Source organism: Rhincodon typus, chromosome 1, assembly GCF_021869965.1.
Source record: "Rhincodon typus isolate 14 chromosome 1, sRhiTyp1.1, whole genome shotgun sequence".
Lineage (NCBI taxonomy): Eukaryota > Metazoa > Chordata > Chondrichthyes > Orectolobiformes > Rhincodontidae > Rhincodon > Rhincodon typus.
Window position 1 is genome coordinate 65084325 of NC_063332.1, and position 25239 is coordinate 65109563.

General features: G+C 41.7%; 1 protein-coding gene across 5 annotated transcripts in view; it reads left to right on the top strand.

Moving 5' to 3' along the window:
- Positions 1-25239, top strand: part of kif2a (kinesin family member 2a) — a 141685-nt gene that overhangs the window by 26870 nt on the left and 89576 nt on the right. For all 5 annotated transcript variants that reach the window (XM_048602256.1, XM_048602265.1, XM_048602276.1 and 2 more), the window contains exons 2-3: positions 16827-16921; positions 21529-21648. In XM_048602256.1, the coding sequence (XP_048458213.1) occupies positions 16827-16921; positions 21529-21648 (215 nt within the window). The remainder of the gene's footprint in view (positions 1-16826; positions 16922-21528; positions 21649-25239) is intronic.

Below are 25239 nucleotides of genomic sequence, written 5' to 3' on the forward strand. Positions count from 1 at the left end.
CTATATGCCTTCTTTACCACCTTGTCCACTTGTGTTGCCACTTTCAGGGAGCTATCGACTTGGATCCTAAGATCCCTTGTATATCAATGCTTCTAAGGATCCTGCCATTTACCATTTATGTTCCTCTTGTATTTGACCTCACAAGATGCATCACTTAGCACTTGTCCATTTTAAACTCCATCTGTAATTTTTCTGCCCAACTTTCCAACTGATCTGTATCGTGCTGCATCCTTTAATATCCTTCTTCAATATCCATAATTCTATTCATTTATGTCTTCTGAAAATTTATTAATCAGACCACTGACATTTTAATCCACATCATTTCCTTTGGAACAAGGAAATGGCTGAGGAACTGAATAATTACTTCGTGTCAGTCTTCATAGTGGAAGACACAAGTAATCTCCCAAAAATTCAAGAGAGTCAGGGTGCAGAACTGAGTATGGTGGCCATCACCAAGGAAAAGGTGCTAGTAAAACTGATTGGCCAGAAGGTGGGTGAATCACCTGGATGAGATGGACTACACCCCAGAGTTCTAAAGGAGATAGCTGAAGAGATAGTGGAAGCGTTAATGGTGATCTTTCAGGAATCGCTAGAGTCAGGGAGCGTCCCAGAGGACTGGAAAATCGCTAACGTGACACCCCTGTTTAAAAAGAGAGTAAAGCAAAAGAAGGAAAATTATAGGCTGATTAGCCTAACCTCGGTCATGGGTAAGATTTTGGAGTCCATTGTAAAGGATGAGATTTCTGAATATTTGGAAGTGTATGGTAAAATAGGGCAAAGTCAGCATGGTTTCATCAAGGAGAGGTCATGCCTGTCAAATCTGCTAGAATTCTTTGAGGAAGTAACGAGCAGGGTAGACCAAGGAGATCCAGTGGATATTATCTACCTGGACTTCAAGAAGGTCTTTGACAAGGTGTCGCACAGGAGGCTGCTGAGTAAGATAAGGGCCCATGGCGTTAGAGGCAAGGTGCTAGCATGGATAGAAGATTGGCTGTCTGGCAGAAAGCAGAGAGTGGGGATAAAAGGGTCTTTCTCAGGTTGGCAGCCAGTGACAACTCGTGTTCTGCAAGGGTTAGTGTTGGGCCACAACTTTTCACTTTACACATTAATGATCTAGATGAAGGAACTGTGGGCATTCTGGCTAAGTTTGCAGACAATACAAAGATAGGTGGAGGGACAGGTAGTATTGAGGAGGTGGGGAGGCTGCAGAAGGATTTGGACAGGTTAGGAGAATGGGCAGAGAAGTGGCAGATGAGTACAATGTGGGAAAGTGTGAGGTCATGCGCTTTGTTAAAAAGACTAGAGATATGGACTGTTTTCTAAATGGAGAGATAATTCAGAAGTCTGAAGTGCAAAGAGACTTGGGAGTTCTAGTCCAGGATTCTCTCACGGTAAACTTGCAGGTTGAGTCAGTAGTCAGGAAGGCAAATGCAGTGTTGGCATTTATTTTGAGGGGACTTGAATATAAAAGCAGGGATGTACTACTGAGGCTTTATAAGGCCCTGGTTAGGCCACATTTGAAGTATTGTGTGCAGTTTTGGGCCCCATACCTCTGGAAGGATGTACTGGCCCTGGAGTGGGTTCAGAGGAGGTTCATGAGAATGGTCCCAGAAATAAGAAGCTTAACATATGAGGAACGTTTGAGGACTCTGGGACTATACTCACTGGAGTTTAGAAGGGTGAGGGGGGATCTAATTGAAACTTGGAGAATACTGAATGGCCTGGACAGAGTGGATGTTGGGAAGATGCTTCCATTGGTAGAAGAGACTAGGACCCGAGGGCACAGCCTTAGATTAAATGGAAGATTTTTCAGAACGGAGATAAGGAGAAACGTCTTCAGCCAGAGAGTGGTGAATCTATGGAATTCACTTCCACAGAAGGCTGTGGAGGCCAGGTCATTGAGTACATTTAAGACTGAGATAGATAGGTTCTTGATTATCAAAGGTTACGGGGAGAAAGTGGGAGAATGGGGTTGAAGAACTTATCGGCCATGATTGAATGGCGGAGCAGACTCAATGGACCGAATGGCCTAATTTCTGCTCCTATGTCTTATGGTCTTATGGTCATCAATATTACAAACAGCAGAAGTCCCAGCACTGATTCTTGTGGAACACCACTGGTCACAGACCTCTATATACAACTTGCCAACTCACTGTGGATCCCATGTGATGTAATCTTCTGGACTAGCCTACTATAAAGGACTTTGTCAGATGCTTTAACAAAGTCCATATAGACAACATCCACTGCTTTTCCCTCATCAATCTTTTGTCACTTGCTGAAAAAATGCAATCAGTTTTGTGAGATAAGACCTCTCTTGGACTATCCTTAATAAATACATTCTCTTCCAAATGGAAGTAAATCCTGTCCCTGTAAGAATCTTCTCCAATAATTTCTTTATCACTGCTGCAAGGCTCATTGGCCTATAATTTTCTGGATTATTCCTGTTACCCTTTTTCAACAAAGGAATAACATTGGCTGTTCTCCAGTCTTTTGGGACCTTGTTTATGACTAAAAAGGTAACAAAGATCTCTCTCGGTCCCAGCAATCTCCTCCCTTACCTCCCTCAGTATCTGGGATAGATCCTAGCGACATGTCTATCTTAATTTTTTCAAGACACCCAACGCCACCGCCTCCTTAATTTCAACATACACTAGAAAATCAACATACCCATCCCCAATTTTGCCATCATCCATTCCTCCTTGATGAATACTGATGCAAAGTACTCATTAGGGATCTCACCCACTTCCTCTGGCTCCACACATAAATTAGCTCCTTTGTCCTTGAGTGGACTTTCCCTTTCCTTAGCTACCCTTTTGCTCCTAGTTATATGTGGAAAATGCCTTGGGAATGGCCATAATTCTACTTGCCAAGGACATTCCATGGGCCTTTTTAGCCCTCCCAACTCCTTGTTTGATGTTTTTTCCTGCTTCATTTATATTCCTCCCCCAACTTAGCTTTTTCACCCGAGGACCAGTCTTATCCTGACCATAACTATCTTAGAACTTATGAAATTGCTTCCAAAATGCTTCCCCACTGAAATTTCGATCATCTGGGCCAGACTTATTCCTCCGTTCAGTTCAAACTCTAGGATTGCCTGTTCCATACTTGGACATCTGTATTAATTGAACAAATTCTACCCCATCTAAGCCCCTGGCACTAAGGGAGTTCGGTCAGTATTGGGGAAGTTAAAATTACGCACTAAAACTATACTGCTTTTATACATCTTTCTATGATCTACCTAGATATCTTGACTCTATCTCCCGCTGGCTATTAGGAGGCCTATAGTATAACCCCATCATGGTTCTCTCATCTTTCTTATTCCTGAGTAGTTCCTCAGTAGGGCACAATATAAAACATGGAAATACCAGGGGCTTGTAAGAAAGGTGCAACAATAATCATGGATGACTTTAATCCAGTCAATATGCATATTAATCAAATTAGTAAGGGATTGCCTATAGGGCGAATTTATGGAATATATTAGAGGTGTTTATTTTGGAGTAATATGTTGGGGAACCAACCAGGGACCAGGCTGTTTTAGGTTTTGTATAATGAAATGAGATGGGATTAATTAATGATCTCGTAGTATAGGATCCTCTCTAGGGAAGAGTGATCATAACATGCTGGAATTTCAAATTCAGTGTGAGGGTGAGTCCCACACCAGTGTTCTGGCACTTTTTTTTTAAAAAGGTAATTATGTAGGTAAGAGGACAGATTTGACCATAGTGGACTGGGAAGAAAGACTAAAAGATAGGCCAGTTAATGAACAGTAGCAGACGTTTCAGGAGATGTGCAATTCCTCCCAATTAAAATATATTCCAGAGAGGAAGAAGGATTAAGAGAGGCAGAAGAAGTACTCATGACAAAGCAAGGAGATTGAAGATAACATAAGGGTTAAGGCATACCAGATTGCGAGCTTCAGTGGAAGGCTGGAGGATTGGGAAACATTTAATAACCAACAAAGGGTCACTAAAAAAAGTAATAAAAGCAAAGGTTGATTATGGAAAAAGTTCTAGCACATAAAATTGGATAGCAAAAACTTCCATAAGCACTTAAAAGAAACATGGGGATCAACATTCACTCTAGTTACTTAGAGGATGAAGCTGAGGAGTTGATTGTGGGAACACAAATGTCAGAGATACTAAATCAGTACTTTGCCTCAGTTTTCACAGTGGAGGACACTGAAACCATCCCAATGGTAACAGGTAATGCAGATACTGTAGAAAAGGAGGAACTTAAAATAATTGTCATGAGGGAAAGGGTATTTAGCAAGCTATCGGGCTTAAAGGCAGACATGTCGCCAGGGCTTAATGGCCCCCATCCTAGGGTCTTAAAGGAAGTGGCAGCAGAGATGGTGAATGCATTGGTTGTATTATTCCAGAATTCTTTGGATTCAGGAAGTGCTCCAGTGGAGTGGAAAAGTATGGACCAAATATCCTTATTCAAAAAAGATGTAAAGTAGGAAACTGTAGACCAGTTAGTTTAACATCTGGTGTTGGGCAATGTTTGGAATCCATTATTCAGGAAGTAGCAACGGGATATTTTGAAAAGTCAAAATGCAATCTATCGGAGTCGGCATGGCTTTATGAAAGGTAAATCGTGTTGGACTAATCTGCTAGAGTTCTTGGAAGATGTACTAAGCAAAATGGATAATTGGGATCCTGTAGGTATATATATTTGGACTTCTAGAAGACATCTCATATGGTACCACACAATTGGCTACTACACAAGGTAAGATCACATGGGATTAGTGGTAATATATTAGCTTGCATTGAGGATTGGCTAACCATCAGAAGCTGAGATAAATGGATCTTTTGTTGGGTGGGAAGTTGTAGTTAGTGGGGTACCAAAGAGTTTGATCCTTTGCTGCCAATTATGTGCAATTTATATTAATGAATTGGAATTACGTTAATGAATTACAGTAAAATAGATGGGAAAGTAAGTTGTAACAAAGCAATAAGAAAGTTACAAATAGATAAGGATAGGGTAGGTGAATGGGCCAAAGTTTGGCACGTAGATGTGGATAATTGTGAGGCTATCTATTTTAGCCAGAAGAATAAAACAGCACATGTTATGTAAAGGGAGAGAAACCTCAGTGTCCTTGTGCCCTTTGTGAATTGCAGAAAGCTAGTATATACATACTGCATGTAATGATGAGGGTAAGTGGAATTTTGGCATTTATTGCTAAAGGTATGGAGTATAAAAGCAGGGATGTGTTGCACCAATTGTGCAAGGCATTGGTGAGACTGCATCTGGGGTACTGTGTGCATTTTGTGGTCTCCTTTCATGAGGAATGATGTAATAGCATTGGGGGCAATTTAGAGAGTGATCACTAGATCAGTTTATACCTATTCTGTCTAGAGTTTAGAAGGATGAGAGGGTATCTAATTGAAGTTTGTAAGATGCTAAGGGGGATTGACAAAGTAGCCAAAGAGTGGATGTTCCCCTTGAGGAGGCATCTGCAATGAGAAGTCATAGTTTGAGGCTAAAGAGTGGCAGATTTAAAACAAATGAAGAGGAATTACCTTTCTCAAGGTTGCGAATCTGTGGAATTCCTACTTCAGAATATAGTGGGTGTTGGAACACAGTAAATCTGAGGAGTTAGATTTTTAATTAGTAACAGGTTCAAATGTATGGGGAATGGGCAGAAAGAAGGAGTTGATGCTGGTATGAGATCAGCCATGATCGTATTAAATAACAGCAAGCTCGAGGGGCTGAATTACCTATACTGGCTTCTAGTTCTTTTCTCTTTTTTTTTCAACTCAATAGTAGACTATTAAGTATGTCCAGGTGACTTTGGTTGCACATCACAAGATTTTCTTAACAGGCCATAATCTCACCAGGATACCCTAGAATCTTTTTGTCCCTTAAGATTGAACAAGAATAGAGATTGGTTACTTCCTTGGCAGCCTATTTAGTAGTCTGTGAAAAGATTATAGTTTGTGTTTTTTTTTCTCTAAGATTGAATCTGTGAACTGATTTGTTAAGAGCATGTGTCAACATTGGTTAACTTGGCCCAGTTGTACCATCTATTCGTTTTCAAATCTCAAATCCAATTAGGAACGAAGTCTGGTAACTGGTTAACCAAATATATTAAATGTATAGTCACAATGTATTTGGTCTGGAAGAATTTTTAGATAACACTTCTTACATGTTTTATCTGCTGGGAGTTACTCCTTGTATGGTCAATTAGAAGGGCTCCAGGCATGGGAGCATAATTTAATAAATAAATTGAAAATGAATATGCAAAAAAGAATGTTGCTTTTCCTTATAGCATCCCTTTGTTGGTTGAAGGCTTGCTGTTAGTGTAGCTTCCTTTGCTGCATTTTAAAGGTGAGATTTCTTTGTTCCCCATTACCACTTCTCCAGCCTCACTTTCCACTGGTTCAATGTCCATCCAGTCTTGCCATTACCTTTTTTCTTTTTTTAAAAAACACTTGTAATCTTCCCTTTTATATTCCTAGCTAGCTTACTTTTATTTAATCTCTTACCCCATAATTACTTTTTCCTATTGCAGGATAATTTAAGAAAACTGGAAAGGGTACAATAAAATGTTTACAAGGATGTTACTGAGACTGGAAGGCTTAAGTTATAAGGAAAGGCTGGATAGCCTGGGACTTTTCTCCCTGGAGCCTAGGAGGCTGAGGGGTGACCATTGAGCCATACAGCACGGAAACAGGTCTTTAGGTCAAACTCGTCTGCGCTGATCAAACATCCCAATTTAGCCTTGTTCTGTTTGCCAGCATTTGGCTCATATCTGTCTAAAGCCATCCTATTCATGCATCCTTCTGATGCCTTTTAAATGTTGTAATTGTACGAGCCTCCACCACTTCCTCTGACAGCTTGTTCCATACACATGCCACCCTACGTGTGAGAAGTTTACTCCTCAGGTCCTTTTTAAATCTTTCCCCTCTCACCGTAAACCTATGCCCTGTAGTTTTGGAACCCCCTACCCCGGGGGGAATAAAAGACCTTGGCTAGAGCAGACCACGTTGTGAGCAGCTACTCTCTACTTAATGTCTTCTCATAAGACAGTCCGGCCACACCTGGTAACAGCTAAGTGAACCCTCTCCGACTGGCCAAACTGTTTGGCTGCATCAAGAACACCCCTTCCTTAACTGTCACATCCTGGAGAAGGACTTGAACCCTGGAACTTCTGGCTAAGAGACAGGGACACTCCTCACTACAATTCATGTAGCACAGTGGTAATCTATTGGATTAGTTAAACCAGAGATCTGGGCTATTGATTGAGAGGTGTGGGTTCAAATCGCACCACAGCCACTGGGGAATTAAAATTCCATTCTGTAAAATAAATTCTTGGCTGGGGGGGATAAAAACTGCCAGTAATGATGTACCTGCATTGGAGATGATAAAGAAAAAGGTCACTGAACTGGTCTCAAGGTAATGGGATTGTCTTTTTGAGGAGGGACTGAGTACCTTGTGTCAATATTCTTTAGAAGAATGAGGGGGAAAGCGTTTTGAGATTCTGACAGAGTTTGACAGGCAAAGGCTGAGACGATGTTTCCACCAGCTGGGGATTTGAAAACTTGGGAGAGGAGGGAACACAGTCTCACAGACCGTATAGATGTTTATAAAATTATGAGGGTCATAAACAAGGTGAATAGCCAAGGTATTTCCTCCAGGTTAGGGGAGTGCAAACTAGAAGGCATAGGTTTAAATGGGTGGTGGGGTGGGGAAGATTCAAAAGGGACCTGAGAGGCAACTTTTTCACAGATGGTGGTGCATAAATGGAACGAGCTGTCAGAGGAAGTGGTAGAGGTGGGTACAGTTACCACATTGAAGAGACATTTGGACAGGTACATGGATAGAAAGGTTTAGAGGAATATGGGCTGAGTGCAGGCAAATGGGGTCTAGTTCAATTTAGGAAACCTGGTCAGTATAGACGAGTTGGGTCAGAGGGTCTGTTTCTGTGCTGTATGACTCTGACTTTGGTTTTTAAATGCTTCCTACCAATCTTCACCACATTGTTTGCTTTGCTTTTGCTTTTATGCTACCCCTCACTTTGTTTGTCAACCATGGTTGCCTCAGCCTCCCTTTTTTAATGTTTCTTTTTCCTTGGGATGACTTTTAGCTGTGCCTCCTGAATTATCCTCAGAAACTCCTATCATTGGTACTCCACTGTCTTCCCTACTACGTTTCCATTCCAATCAACTGTGGCCAGGTCCTCTCTCAGATCTTTGTAGTTACCTTTTACTCAATTGTAATACCATTACATCTGATACAAGCTTCTTCCTCTCAAACTGCAGGGTTTGATCACTGTCCTCGAGGGGTTCCATCACGTTCAGCCCCCAATCAACCCCCATCTACCCTATTAGGTTATGTTTTAGTTATACTGGGCGCTGGTGAGACGTAGAGTACTGTACACGGTATTATGTATAGAAGGATATAAGTGTCCTGGAAGCAGAAACCCAGGTAATGTTCTAGGGACCTGGCATTAAACCATATCCAGAATTGCTTGTTCCCTAGTGGGCTATACCACAAGCTCATCTTAAAAAAAAAGACTCAGACATTCGACAAATTCCTTTTTCTTGAGATCCACTACTAACCTAATTTTCCCAGTCCACCTGCGTATTGAAGTCCCCCATGATTATTGTAATAGTGCCTTTCTTACATACCTTTTCTACTTCGTGCCTTTATTTTCTTCTCCAAATCCTGACTAGTACTGATACAACTCCCATCATGCTCTTTTTTTTTCCCTTTGTGGTTTCTCAACTCTACCCACAGATTCCAACTCTATATCAATTGCTATTGATTTATTTTCATTTCTTAGTAACAAGACCACCCCATCCCATTGTCTGCCCTTTCAGAAGGGCGTGTACCCTTGGATTTTAGTTTCCAGGCCAGTCCCCTTGCAGTTGCATCATTGTGATACCTGCCAATTTCAATCTGCGCTACAAGCTCATTTAACTTACTTTGTATGCTGTGTGCATTTAAATAAGACACCCTCAGTCCTGTGTTGGCTGCCCCTTCTTACTGTTCTACCCTAATCTGCTGTGCCTGAAGTTAGATTCCTGACCCTTTCCATAGTCTGTCTTATTAAAATTTCCAGAGCAAATAATAACCTCTACTGAGTTCAGTGAATTTGGTGGAATGTGGAAATTCAACTAGTAAGTCTTTCTTTTCTTTCTCCATTTTAAAAGTAAAAGATCCAGTACTCTAGTGAAAAGGTTGATAGGGTAGCTGATTCAGCTGACTGAAAGGACAGTTATCAGTCAGTCGCCTGAAGCCTGAATAAGACCTCTTATAGGTGTTGATTCATGATTGAAGTGAATCATCTCAGCAATATTTAAGAAAGACCCGGTTGAAAACACATGGTCAGGAAGGAGAAATCCCATTCAGAGTGAGACACAGAAAGAGTGAGTAAGATTCTGAGGAGACTTGACAGGGTAGATGTGGAAAGATTATTTCTACTTGTGTGAAAGCCTAGGACCAGAGGGCATAATCTCAGAATAAGGGGACATACAATTAAGAGCAAGACAAGGAGGAATGTTTTTTCTCTGCGGTATTGAGTGTATGGAATTCTTTACTGCAGAGGACTGTTGAGGCTGAGTCAGTAACTATATTCAGGACTGAGATAGATGAACTTTTAGTCAGCAAGGGAATCGAGGGATTATGGGGAAAAGGCAGGAGAGTGAAAGTTGAGGATTATCAAGTTAGAAATGATTTCATTGAGCAGACCTGATGGGCTGAATAGCCTACGACTGCTCCTGTGTCTTTTGGTCTTAGTCACAAAGTACCAGAGAAGTGGTAGTGAATAAATTGTTGGAACTTGGGGCTGACCAGTGCAGAGGATCAGTAAAAAAAATAGCTAGTATGATTGATGTATTGTTTTAATTTTACAGGACTTCCTTGATTTGGGATAGATCCAATTTTAGGTTAGAAGGTGGAACTCCTCAATTAAAAAAAGGACGGAGACAGAAAGCAAGAAACTACAGACCAGTTAGCTTCATATCTAATATTGGAAAAAATGTTAGGAGCTATTGGTAATGCAGTAATAGCAGTGCACTTGGATGAGTTCAAGGAAACCAGGGTGATGAAGGGTCTAGGCCCGAAACGTCAGCCTTTCTGCTCCTATGATGCTGCTTGGCCTGCTGTGTTCATTCAGCTCTGCACCTTGTTGTCTCGGATTGTCCAGCATCTGCAGTTCCTACTATCTTGGAGTCAATATGGTTTTGTGAAATGGAAATCGTTTCACCAGTCTACTGGAGTTCCTTTTGAGGTGGTAATATATGCTATGGATATGCCGGTGGATTTCCAGAAGCCTTTTGATACAATGCCACATCAAAGGTGATTGGAAAATAAAAGCTCACTGTGTTTGTAGTAGCATTTTTGCATTGGTAGAAGATTGGCTGACTAACAGGAAGCAGACAGGGGACATAAAAAGATTCTTTTCAGATTGGCAGTATGTTACGAGTATTGTCTCGCAAGATGGATACTGGGACCTTGAATGTTTACAATTTGCATAACTGACTTGGATGAAGGGATGGAAGGCGTGGTTTCCAAACATGCTGATGAAACAATGGTAGAAATATAAGTTATGAAGAAGGTAAAATGATGCTACAAAAGTATATCCAAAAGATTCAGTGACTGAGCAAAGGTCTGGCAAATGAAGTACGATGTGGGGAAACATGAACTTGTCCATTTTCGAAGGATGAATGAAAAAAACTAAATGATGAAATGTTGCAGAGCTCGGAGTGCAGAGGGATCAGGGTGTTTTAGTGTATGAATTGCAAAAGGTTCTCATGCAGATTCAGTAAGTAATTAGAAAATCTAAATGCAATCACTTATTGCATGAGGAATTGAATACAAAAGTAAGGAGGTTATGTTTTAGTTATACTGGGTGCTGGTGAGACGTAGAGTACTGTACACGGTATTATGTATAGAAGGATATAAGTGTCCTGGAAGCAGAAACCCAGGTAATGTTCTAGGGACCTGGCATTAAATCCCTCAGGACAGATGGTGGAATTTGAGTACAACCTTTTAAAACAAAAAGTCTGGAATTAAGGGTCTAATGATGACCATGAAACTGTTGCCGATTGTTGTAAAACTGATCTGGCTCACTAGAACTGGCTCACTGCCGACGTTGCTCTGCCCACCACCTCCACAGCCAGCAGCTCCAGAGGAGACAGTAGCACCCAGCCCTGCCGAGTCTTCACCATCCCCCCAGACCTCCCCCTTACTGAGGGCGAATGGTCAGTCCTCAGTAAAGGGCTCACCTTTGTCCCCCTCCACGCAAACATCAGTGAATACTGCTCATGCTTGGATGTTGAACAGTTCTTCCACCGCCTCCACGCTTACTTCTTTAACCGTGAGCCTAACCCTTCCTCTACTGACCCCTTCTCCTGCCTCCAACACCCCCCCACACTCCTGGACACCACTCCAAGGCCTCCTACCCTCCCTCGACCTCTTCATCTCCAACTGCCGTCGAGACATCAATCGCCTCAACCTCTCCACCCCTCTCACCCCCTCCAACCTCTTCCCCCACAGAATGTGCAGCCCTCCACTCCAACCTCACCATAAAACCCGCGAACAACAGAGGCGCAGTTATAGTATGGCGCACTGACCTCTACATTACCGAGGCCAGACGCCAGCTCTCTGACACCACTTCCTACCGCCCCCTTGATCATGACCCCACCCCCAACCACCAAAACATCACCTCCCAAACCATCCACAACCTCATCACTTCAGGTGACCTCCCACCCACAGCCTCCAACCTCATCGTTCCCCAACCCTCCACCACCCTCTTCTATCTCCTTCCCAAAATCCACAAATCTGACTTCCCTGCTCGACCCATTGTCTCCGCCTGCTCCTGCCCCACCGAACTTATCTCTACTTATCTCGACTCCATTTTCTCCCCCTTGGTCCAGCAACTGCCCACCTACGTCTGTGACACCACCCATGGCCTCCACCTCCTCCAAAACTTCCAATTCCCTGGTTCCCAACACCTCATCTTTACCATGGACGTCCAGTCCCTATACACCTGCATTCCCCATGCAGGTGGCCTAAAGGCCCTCCGCTTCTTCCTGTCCCGCAGGCCCGACAGTCCCCCTCCACGGACACCCTCATCCGCTTAGTCAAACTCTTCTTCACCCTTAACAACTTCTCTTTCAATTCCTCCCACTTCCTACAGACAAAGGGGGTGGCCATGGGTACCCCCATGGGCCCAAGCTATGCCTGCCTCTTTGTAGGTTACGTGGAACAATCCCTGTTCCGTAGCTACACTGGCCCTAAACCCCACCTCTTCCTCCATTACATCGATGACTGTATCGGCGCCACCTCATGCTCCCACGAGGAGCTCGAACAGTTAATCCACTTCACCAAAACCTTCCACCCCAACCTTAAGTTCACCTGGACCATCTCTGATACCTCCTGTCCTTCCTGGACCTCTCTGTTAACATATCTGGCAACCACCTGGAAACCAATATCCATTTCAAGCCCACCTAATCCCACAGCTACCGAGACTACACCTCCTCCCACCCACCTTCCTGCAAAAATGCCATCCCCTATTCCCAATTCCTTCGCCTCCGCCGCATCTGCTCCCAGGATGAGGCATTCCACTCCGGAGCATCTCAGATGTCCTCATTTTTCAAGGACCACAACTTCACCACCACCCCCCACTGTGGTCGAGAACGCCCTCGACTGTGTCTCCCGCATTTCCTGCAACTCATCCCTCACACCCCCTCCCCGCAATAACAACCAAAACAGAATTCCCCCTTGTCCTCACGTACCACCCCACCAACCTCCGGATCCAACGCATCATCCTCCGACACTTCCGCCATCTACAATCCGACCCTACCACCAAAGACTTTTCCCTCCCCACCCTTATCTGCTTTCCGGAGGGACCGCTCTCTCCGTGACTCCCTTGTCCACTCCAGACACCCCTCCAGCCCCACCACCCCCAGCACTTTTCCCTGTAACCGCATGAAGTGCTGCACCTGCCCCTACACCTCACCCCCATCCGAGGCCCCAAGAAGACCTTCCACATCAAGCAGATGTTCACCTGCACATCTGCTAATATGGTATACTGTATCCGCTGTTCCCGTTGTGGCCTCCTACATCGGGGAAACCAAGCGGAGGCTTGGGGACCGCTTTGCGGAACACCTACACTCGGTTCGCACTAAACAACTGCACCTCGCAGTTGTGAACCATTTCAACTCCCCCTCCCATTCCTCAGATGACATGTCCATCCTGGGCTTCCTGCAATGCCACAACGATGCCACCCGAAGGTTGCAGGAACAGCACCTCATATTTCGCTTGGGAACCCTGCAGCCCAATGGTATCAATGTGGACTTCACAAGCTTCAAAATCTCCCCTCCCCCAACCGCATCCCAAAACCAGCCCAGCTTGTCCCCGCCTCCCTAACCTGTCCTTCCTCCCACCTATCCCCTCCTCCCACCTCAAGCCCTACCTCCATCTCCTATCTATTAGCCTCATCCTGCCCCCTCGACCTGTCCGTCCTCCCTGGACTGACCTAACCCCTCCCTAACTCCCCACCTACACTCACCTTTACTGGCTCCATCCCCACCTCTTTGACCTGTCTGTCTCCTCTCCACCTATCTTCTCCTTTATCCATCTTCTATCCGCCTCCCCCTCTCTCCCTATTTATTTCAGAACCCCCTTCCCCCTCCCCCATTTCTGAAGAAGGGTCTAGGCCCGAAACGTCAGCTTTCCAGCTCCTCTGATGCTGCTTGGCCTGCTGTGTTCATCCAGCTCTACACCTTGTTATCTCTGGCTCACTAATTCCTTTTTTAGGGAAGGAAATCTGCCATCCTTACTTGGACTAGCCTACCTGTGACTCCAGATCCACAGCAATGTGGTTGACTCTTAACTGCTGTCTGGGCAATTAGGAAAGGGCAATAAATGCTGGCCTAGCCAGAGACACTGACATCCTATGAATTTTGAAAAAATACTTAGAAAAGGCTTACCAGACAAGCTGGAATGAGCAGGCTGTCTTATAAGGACTAATTTGAAAGGCAAGGCTAGTGTATTGCTGGAGTCAAGAGTAAGAGGTGACTTGAGTGAAACATAAAATCCTGAGAGGCCTTGGGCAAATAATTCCATCTCTTCCAGCTTCCTTCAGAATCTTTCAAGGTTGAAATGTACTCTCAAAAGCCGCTTGATTGCATAACTAAAGTTGAATGTTTGTTGTGTGAACAATCACAACCACAAATTGTTTTGTCCCTATGAAATGCTACAAATGTATGTATGACTAAATATTCACATACCAGTTATCTCTTTCGGGGGTGTTTGAATGGAATACCCAAGTTGTATAATTGTTAGGCAAATACGATAGTTTTTGTCAAAACACAAGTATTTTATGCCATTTTGTCATTTCTAAACTGGAATATGGCCTACAATTCAAATATTTATTTTAGTTGCATTCACTTTTTTTGTGATTTTTCATTAGTTTCAGATTCCCAGATATTCTGGATAAGATTTGGTACACTGAGATGCCAGCTAAGGTGGTGTTTGCATAATGTTTAATTTAGAGAGAGAAAATATTCATCCTTTTGTTAGGATTTAGGTATTTGAAATGTTCACAGGTTTAAGGACCAGTACGTACAGAAAAATCAATAAAAAGACATGTGAAGTAATGTTGAAAATGCTGTGCTGCAATTTATCTGCTTGTGGTGACTTCTTAAAGTATAAGCATAATTAACGGAATCTTCCCGCTGAATGATATTTGTTTTTCAACATTTTTGAATTTTGGTTTTTGAATTAATTCCTAGAAATGGCTGAAGATTTATTTTGGGCCTTTTGCATGTTGGTTAGAGAGTAGGGAGAGAATGTAGGTTTGAAAATCCTGAAGAATGTGTAGTTGAGAAAAATAGTTGCCTTACATGGCAAACTTATTTTCCTTACTGCCAGTGTATTTGTATGACTGTGCAAAGTGAGTCCTAGTACAATAAATGTAATTGTTACTTATCAGTTTGTACTGATGTGTTAAACTTTTGGAACCCAGACCTCTTAAATGCAAGAACGTTGTTCTGGTTGGCATCTTTGTGCACAACTGAGGGAGTGTTACATGGAACAGTTGCCTTTCAATGAGATGCTAAATTCAGGATATCTTCCCCCAAATGGGCAAAATCCAAAGTATCCAATGACCCCCCTCGAAGAAAAGGAAATCTGTGGTCTTAATGTTCTTGCCAACATATATCTTTTAAGCAGAATTCACCAAAAAAAGTTGTATAGTCATTTAACTCATTGCTATAAGTAGGTGCTTTCTATGTCTTGTGTTTCCTACAATACAATAGCGGCTATATTTCACATATCTTTCATCTGACAATTTTTTTTTGAGCAGTTTGAAGTTGTAACAGATAATCTTTCTCTTTAGTCAATCAACAGGTACTGCAGTAATTTGCAGTTCTGAAAATTGGTTAACAGAGCAGGATATTGCGGAGTTGGAGAGATGAATAGAGAATAAATTGAACACAAAAAAGGTCTGAATAAATCACTAGGCCCTGATGAAGTGCATCTGAGGCCATTGAAAGATGCCAGGGAAAGAAGCAAGGCTCCGAACTGTTTTATTCCAAAAAGTCAGTAGGTAAAGATCAATTGGAGGGAACCTTTTTATGCATTTCTGTTTGTTTAAGGTTGGACAATAGCCTGGTGTCATGTGACTTCTGATGTTGTCCACTCCAGTAAAACACCGGCACCTCCACATCATATTTAAGGTTGCACCTTTTGAACCAGATAACCACAATTTTAGTCTGTTGATCAAGGAGGGTGGCATGGTGGCTCAATGGTTAGCACTGCTGCCTTGCAGCACAAAGGACCTGGGTTTGATTCCACCCTCCGGCAATTGTCTGTGTGGAGTTTGCACATTCTCCCCTTGTCTGCGTGGGTTTCCTCCGGGTGCTCTGGTTTCCTGCCCCTGTCCAAAGATGTGCAGGTTAGGTGCATTTGTCATGCTAAATTGCCCATAGTGTTCAAGGATGTGTAGATTAGGTGGGTTATAGGTGGATGGGTCTGGGTGGGATGCTGTGTGGTTCGGTGTGGACTTGTTGGGCCAAAGGGCCTGTTTCCACACTGTAGGGATTCTATGATTCAGACTGAAGTGAATACCCAGTTAATGCAGGTCTGGCAGCATCTGTGAAGGAAAAAAATCAGAGTTAACGTTTCGGGTCTGATGACCCTTCCTCAGAGGTCACCGGAGCCGAAACGTTAACTCTGATTTTTTTTCTTCACAGATGCTGCCAGACCTGCTGAGCTTTTCCAGCAACTTCTGTTTTTGTTCCTGATTTACATCATTCACATTTCTTTTGGTTTTTACCCAGTTAATGCCAACCACTACCATACAATTAACAGACTGTTCTTGCTCTTTGAATGAAAATTTAATTTAACACACACAAACATACTTTCAAAACACGTGAAGTCAGAATCCTACTAACAGTTTCAAACAGTAGTACATCGTGAAACACTCCTCCTGTAGGACATTCCTGACAAACGTTTGCAAAATAATCTGATATTAATGACTTGCATCTACCCATTTTAATTTTAGCAATTTTCTTGCTCTCTGTATTTGCTGTAAACTAAAAAAGTTGCTCCATATGCATTATCACCCACATTTCAGTAGACTACATTATCCCACAATGATTACGAAATATTAAATTGGTATGCTTATACCTACAGTATAAAATCACACTTTAGATTTGACAAGCAAAATCTTGTATCCATTCTGTAACTGAGCAGTTATTTCAACAGCTAATGTACTTTTCATAACCGATTCATCTTTTTTAGCCTGTTATTAGCAAAGTATGAAATTCCAGATACATTTTTTGACTGCTTTGCAACTTTCCGTTTTTTAGGACGGATACATCAGGCTATGGTGACATCATTAAATGAAGATAATGAAAGTGCTACTGTAGAGTGGATTGAAAATGGAGATACAAAAGGAAAAGAGGTAAATTTCCTCATTTGTCAGGTGACTTCAATATGGTAGAATAAACCATTTCATTGAAAATAATTTTTAAATAAGATACTTATTGAAGTCATTATGTCCTACTGCCATTTCACTAAGGTTTCATGCAAGCAGTGCTTTCGTGTATCACAGCCTAGCTAGTAAATCTGTGTGATTGCCAGTTGGTACTGTAGGATCTTCTCAACTTAATACGTGTCTGTCTTTTGGATGTCACAAAACCTTCGTACTGTTCCAATTCTTAGTTGTAAAAATGGTTTGCCTGTAGTTGCATGATCTGACCACTAAATGTCACTGGAATGTTTAACTTGAGCATTTTGCTGTAAGCCAGTGGTGTAACATGTTTTTAAAGGTCTAAATTTTGGAAACCATATGTAGTACAACTATACATGTTTATCGTATTAAGTATGTGACTTCATTGTATAACTTGAAAAATAAAATGTCTTTACTGATTTTTCAAATAAAATTACAGTAACTCATTAAGATATTTTCTAACCAACCTGTTCAGAGATGTTAATACATGTCTAATATACTTAAGTACATTTGTAGCTCAGGTTGTGGATGCTGTGGTTGGCTTGCTCACCGAACTGGTTCATTAGTTTGCAGACGTTTCATTACCCTGCTGGATAACATCAGTGCAGCCTCTGATGAAGGACTGTTGTATTTTCCCACTTGCTATTTAAATTCTGGGGTTGATTACCTCACTTCCGGTTTTTCTTTGCAGTGGTGTGTATATAGGGTTTAATATTATGTGTTTATTGATGGCTTTCTTGGTGGGGAACCAGACTTCTAGGAATTCCTGTGCTTGTGTCTGTTTGGCTTGTCTTAGGATCCTGACGTTGTCCCAATTGAACTGGTGGTCTTCCTTGTCTGTATGTATGGAGACGAGTGAGTATTGGTCGTGTCTTTTTGTTGCTACTTGGTGTTCATGTATTCTCGTAGCCAGTTTTCTTCCTGTCTGTCCAATGTAATGTTAGTCGCAGTCCTTGCATGGAGTCCTGTGTATTAAGTTGGCTCTATCCAGAGTGGGTGAGGGGTCTTTGGTTCTTGTTAGCAATTGGCGTAGGGTTGATGTAGGTTTGTGTGCCACTCTGATGCCCAGTGGCCATAGGAGTCTTGTGGTCAATTCAGATACGTTCTTGATGTATGGTAACATGACAAGTGTGTCGGGGAGTACTGTATCTTCCTGTTGTTTGTGTGACAGGCATCGTCGGACCCAGCTGTTTGGGTATCCGTTGTCTCTAAAGACTTGGTGGAGGTATTCTTCTTCATTTTGGTGTAATTCTGGGTTACTGCAGTGTGTTGTGGCTCGTTTGAATAGTGTTCTCATGCAACTCCGTTTGTGGGTATTGGGGTGGTTACTGCTGAAATTAAAGACTTGAGCAATGTGTGTGACCTTTCTGTATACTTTGGTCAGGAATTCCCCATAAGCCCTGCATTCTACAATCACGTCCAGGAATGCTAAAGTGGTTCTGAACCTCCGTCTTTTCCCCCACCCTCCCCCTCTCGTCCACAAGAATGACAGCGCACAGAGCACGTGTAACAAGAGTCTTAGAATCTTAATTGCTCACAAAGTGGCCATTTAGCTCATTGCATCCATGCCAACCACTTGAAGAGCAATTTAGTTGGTCCCATTGCTCCACCTATCCCTGAAGCCTTAGGCGATTATTCATCCTTAATGCTCATCTGATTTCAAAGAGCGGTACAACACTGCAACAGACCCTTTAGCCCACCAAGACTGCACTGACACATGATACTTTCTAAACTAAGAAACTTTTTGCCTCTATGCAGTCCATATCCCTCTCTTCCCTGTCTATTCATGTATCTGTCAACATGCCTCTTAAACATTGCTTTTGTATATGTCTCCAATGCCTCATCTGGTAGCACGTTCCAGACACTTGCCACCCTTTTGTGCAAAAAAAACTTCACTCTTAATCTCCTTTTATACACACCCCCTTTCACCTTAAACCTGTGTCCCCTCGTAGAAAGAACAAAGAAAATTACAGTGCAGGAACTGGCCCTTTGGCCCTCCAAGCCTGCACCGACGTGCTGCCCGTCACAACTAAAATCCCCTACCCTCCAGGGACTGCATCCCTCTATTCCCATCCTATTCATGTATTTGTCAAGACCCCCTTTAAACGTCATTATTGTATCTGCTTCCACTACCTCCCCCGGCAGCAAGTTCCAGGGGAAATTTAGAAAGTTAATGAGGACAGACCAGTCAATAGTGCAGGCTAGCAATATGTGTACAGTAATCCTGTGTGACACGAGGGAATAGAACATGTTCACAAAAGATTGCATCAGGAAATAGAGGCAGGGTGGGACAAATAATGAAAATGCAGAGTTAAAGGCTTGCTTCTGAATTGTATCAAGCAACAAAAGCACAAATAGAAATGGTATGCTTCTTGATTAATGCCAGAAAACAATGCAACATTACTCTGACAGAGCAATATCACTTTATGATCTAGCCAGCAGCCTGCAGGTTGAGTTTAAATCCCATCATTCTTAATTCTATTATGTTGCTTGCCGAATCTAAAATTTGTGGGAAAAGACAAAAAAGAAGTCACAGGCAAGCAATTGCATTGTCATAAAGAGGATTGTGTCTCATTGTGTCTGTTTGGCCTTCCTGAGCCATGTTCTCTTTGATATAGTATAGAAAATGTTAGATTTGTTTTTATGATTCCCAGGATAATTTGATTTTGTCTGTTTGCTTTGTATGTTAACTAAACTGCAATGAAATATTTACAACATTTTCAGTTCAGTTATATTGTAGTTGCAGAAACTGAAATTTCTGAAGTATCTGTTTTATTGTCTGAAGAATAAGGTGAATGCAATCATTAAATATCTTTTAAAATTTCGTTGTTTGCTTCGTAACTTTGTCCCCCTGCTTGTTGTAGACGTTGGCTGTTCCATGTGGCCATTCTGTGGTTCGATAAGTACAGTTCCATGAACACCGGACAGTCTTATTTTATTATTCATTTTCTAGTCCCTGATGTAAGCCTGTTGAGTGTCAGCATTAGTGAGAATCACAGCCAAGGCCAACCAGTAATCCCCAGACCTGTACATATTCTGGTTGAGTTTCCGAGACAACAAGTTGATCAACTTCCTTTTTCCCTCATTCTACTGTCATCCCAACTGATTAGCTAACTCAGCGCAAACAAATAATTTAACATTAAATTATCCCATCTGGTATTATCAGACTAAAAACCAAAGAACTGTGGACCCTGGAAATCAGCAACAAAATTGGAAATGCTGGAAAAACTCAGCAGCAATTGTGGAGAGAAAGCAGAATTAACATTTTGGATCCAGTGACCCTTCTTCAGAACGGGCATAATCAGACTATTAGTTTCTTTGCCTACAGGGATGGCCAAATGGATCCAGGGAGAGTTAGCTGATTGGATACAAAATTGGCTTGACGGAGGAGACAGAAGGTGATGGTAGAGGGTTGTTTTTCAGACTGGAGGCCTGTGACCAGCAGTGTGCCATCAGTATCAGTTCTGGGTCCACTATTGTTTGTCATTTGTGTAAATGATTTGGATGAGAATATAGCAGGCATGGTTAGTAAATTTGCAGATGATACCAAAGTTGGTGGTATAGTAGACAGTGAAGAAGTTATCTAAGAGTAAAACGGGATTTTGATAACTGGGCCCATGGGCCGAGGAATGGCAGATAGAGTTTAATTCCGATAGGTGTTACATTTTGATGAGACAAACCAGGGTAGGAGTTGCACAGATAATGGTAGGGCCCTGACGAATGTTATCAAATAGAGAGACTCAAGGGTGCAGGTACATAGTTCCTTAAAAGTGGCATCAGAGGTAGACAGGGTGGTGAAGAAGGAGGTTGGCAAGCTTGCCTTCATTGGTCAGAGCACTGTATAAAGGAGTTGGGATGTCATGTTACTACTGTACAAGACATTTGTGATGTCACATTTGGAGTACTACGTACAATTCTGGTCACCCTGCTGTAGGAAGGATGTTATTAAGGGATACAAAAAAGACTTACAAGGATGTTGGTGAGACTAGAACGTTTGAGTTATAAGGACAGACTGGATAGGCTGGGCCATTTTTTATCCGGAGCGTGGGTGTCTGAGGGGTGATCTTTAAAGAGGTTTATAAAGTCACGAGGGGCATAGATAAGTTGAATAGCCAAGATCTTTTCCCCATGGTAAGTGGGTTCCAAAATTAGAGGGCACAGGTTTAAGGTGAGAGGGGAAAGACTTAAAAGGGACCTGAGGGGTAACATTTTCACACAGAGAGGGTGGTTTGTATCTGGAATTAGCTGCCAGAGGAAATGGGTACAATTACAACACTTAAAAGACATTTGGACAGGTACATGTTTAGGAAAGGTTTAGCAAGATATGGGACGACTACAGTTAATGGGGACTAGTTCAGTTTAGGAAATGTGGTCAACACAGATGGGTTGGCTGAAAGGCCTCTTTCCATGCTGTATGCCTCTATGACTCTACTGGTCTCATTGGTACTGGAGCCATTTGGATGGACATTGAATAATTATTCAAATGCTTAAAAAATGACTTTGGATAACTCAAGGTTTATTGAATGTATAATCTGTACGTTTCTTCCCCCAATTAATAGATTGACCTTGAAAGCGTTTTTGCACTTAATCCAGACCTTGCACCGGATGAGGAAATTGAGCCAAGTCCTGAAACACCTCCCCCTCCAACACCTTCCATCAAAACTAACAAGATAGTAAAGGTCTGTTAATTCCTTTTGATATTTATGTTTTTGTAATTTATCCTAGATGTTATTTTTTACTCTCCATGTACCTTAGGAGTAAACATAGGTTATTGGTGGAAAGAAATGTGATTTTCTTTTGACATTTTTTTAAAGAAAAGGATGTCATTGGCAGCAATACTTAGAATGTAGAACATGGAATGTACAGCACAATACAGGCCCTTTGGCCCACGATGTTGTGCCGACCTATTATCCTACTCGAAGATCAAACTACCCTGCATACCCTACATTTTACTATCATCCATGTGCCTATCCAAGAGTCGCTTAACTGTCCCTAACGTATCTGACTCCACTACCACCGCTGGCAGTGCATTCCATGCACCCACCACACTCTGTAAAAAAAAAAATTTACCTCTGACATCTCCCCTATACCTTCCTCCAATCACCTTAAAATTATGCCCCCCTGTGATAGTCATTTCCGCCCTGGGAAAAAGTCTCTGACTATCCGCTCTATCTATGCCATCATCATCTTGTACACTTCTATCAAGTCACCTCTCATCCTTCTTCAGTTTTTGCCGTTCTGTTAAGCCGTGCATTTTTTCAATCATTTTCACTGTGTTTAAATGATAAAACAAAAGTTCGTGCTCTTCTTGCCTCTGGTTCTTCGGCCACTTAACTGGTGTCCTCTAGTTACAGACCCTTATTTACTCCATCACAACTGTTTGAACACTTATGAAATCTTCTTCCTTTAAACATCCCTGATCAGAGGAGAACAGTCCAGTTTCTCTAGTCTGTCCATGTAATTGAAGTTCCACATCTTTGCTGTTGTGCTGATATTTAGCATAGCCTCCGTGCTTTTGTATTCTGTCCTTCTGCTCAAAAAGAAGATTCTGTGTGCTTTTTAATAGCCTCTATTCTGTTGTCCTGTCACTTTAAAGATCTCTTTTCTTTTCTATTGCCGCCCCATTTTAAAATTTGTCCCAATTAATTTACTTACCTTTATTCTGGTATCAAATTGCTTCTGTCCATTTTACTGCTATGCCTTCATGAAGACAGTTACTAGTCTTAACTATTTATTATATTATCAAGTTGTGTTATTTGCAGCCTTTGAAATTAGGCCCTATATAGTTATGTTTAAATGCTTAATATAATACCAGCTGTTGGAGGGCACCATTTGAAAGCAGATATTCACAGCTATTTTACAGTCTGTCTCCACAAATTTTGAATTTATGTTCCTGCTGCTCCTTAGTCAATGTGACACTCTGTCAAAGACCTTTAGACAATACAAAATTTCAAACGCATGATCTCAACCAACCTTGTCAATAAATTCTTCTGTTCCCCATTCCAGACTTCCCACCCAAACCATTACTGTCTAGTAGCAATAGCAGGGTTTTCATCTGGATTTAACAACTTGTACTTTTACCTATTGTCATTTCTCATCTTTTTGAACATTCCAAACTGTACAAACCACCCCCTCACCTCCCATGCCCGCCACCCCTCTCTTGTTTCTTTCCCTTCAAAGTTAATGAACATAGAAACAGAGGAGCACGAATAAGCCATTTAGCACCTCCAAACCTCCTCCTCCTCCTCCATGATATATCATCAACCTCAACACTATTTACCTTTTTAACTATCGGTTCTGCTTTTTGTACTCTGCGAATAATATCCTCAAAAAAAACCTGACAGGTTTTGTCAAATGTGATTTTCCCTTTTAACAAATCCATGTTGACCTGTCCAAAGTATCGAGTTAACATTCTTTTGTACTGATTATAATATTTCTCCTACTACTGCAGTCAAGCTAGAAGATTGTTTGTTAGTTCTCCATGTTTCTCCCTGCTTTCTTAATTAGTAGGGTCATGTTTACAAGTGCAGTTCCAGAATCTACAGAATTTTGATAAACTGCATCAAGCTTTTTTCAAGGCTCTGGGGGCATTGGATGCTGGGGATGTGTCGCCTTTACATTTTTGTTCATATTTTCTGTACTTTTTTATCAAACTAATTTCTTTCAGCTCCTCCTCCTCACTAGTATCTTGAATTTAATTATTTTGGGGAAATGTCTTCATGAAAATAGACCTAAAGTAACTTTTTAGCTTGTGGGCAATTTCCCAGTATAAATTCTCCTATCTCTGACTGTAATGAACCTATACTTTTGCTTTTTCTCCTTTTTTTTAATGTATCTGTAGAAACTTTCTTTCTTGCTAGTTTAAAATCTCATTCTATCCTCCCTTTATAAGCTTCTTGCTCATTCTCTGCTAGATTCTAAAATACTGCCACTCATTGACTTACAATATTTTTCTTACAACTTTAGATCTTTTCCTTTGATTTAATACTATCTTTAACTTTCTTTGTCAGCTACATTTGACTCACCTTTCCCAGTTTGGGTTTATGCACGTTTGTTATTGTAAATACTACCCTTGTCTGTCTATTGTCATATCTTTTAAATGTGGTTACCCAGTTCACCACATTCAACTCGCTCCTCATATCTTCATAGCTTTCTTTGTTTAGATTCAATAGTTTTAGATTGAACTATATCATTTCCAAACTGAATGGTAATGTCATTGAATTTTATGCTACTGTTTTCTCAAAGTTCTTTTACAGCACAGTTATTAATTAGGGGTGGGGAGGGAAGGGAATAATTGTTTCAAATGTGCTTCCCCTTGCTATTTCTTCCCATTACCCAAACAGACTCTACATCTTGTTCTTCAGATCTAAGATCCTCTTGCACTAATGTATTGATCCAATCCTTTATTAGCAGCGCTATATCACTTACTTTTCATTGCTACTTGTCTTAAACTAGCCGTCTCTCATCCTTACCATGTATTCATTATAACAGTTACATTAAACCTGTTTTTGTCAGTCGTGTTATAGCCAATTCACGTCGCTGGAACATGCGTTATCGCAGAACTCCCCTACTTCCTTTTGTGCTATCAGTTCACCTCCTTATTGAGAATACTGTATGTAGTCTGATAGAGTACCTTTAATTCTGTCTCTTGATTATTATTCTGAACAAAAATCAAATATTTTCGGAGCTTTGCAGTCATCTGGAAAATTCACAAAAATTGCTGAAGGGAAAGTAATATTTATACTATATGAAAGGAGGAAGCTGATTGTTTGGCAAGGGGATGTGATTCCACAATTGAACAGCATTTGCTAAATAAACCTGTGTGCAAAGTATTAGACTGACAACCAATTTAGGACTGTCAGTCGGACCTGCTGTGACACACTTACATGTTCTGGAAGATGCACATATGAGATCATAAGAACATCATAAGTTGGTGTTAAAGCAGGCCCCTCAAGCCTGCTCTGCCATTCAATACGATCATGACTTGCCGCATCTCGCCTCCACTCCACTTTGCTGCCTGTCCTCATTACTCTTCAACCCATTACTACATAAAAATCTGTCTATGTCCTGGTGTCCACTACAATCTGGAATAGAGAATTCTATGCATCAACTGTATGTAACCTTTGCAGACAGGACATGCACACACTCTCTGCACCTGTTCTCTTGTTTGAACCCCCTCTCAAGTTTCCACACCCTGCCTGGTCTGTGTAAATCAAAGTGCTAGCAAATCATCTTACAAATCTGGATCGGTTGCGGTTTAATCTGGCACT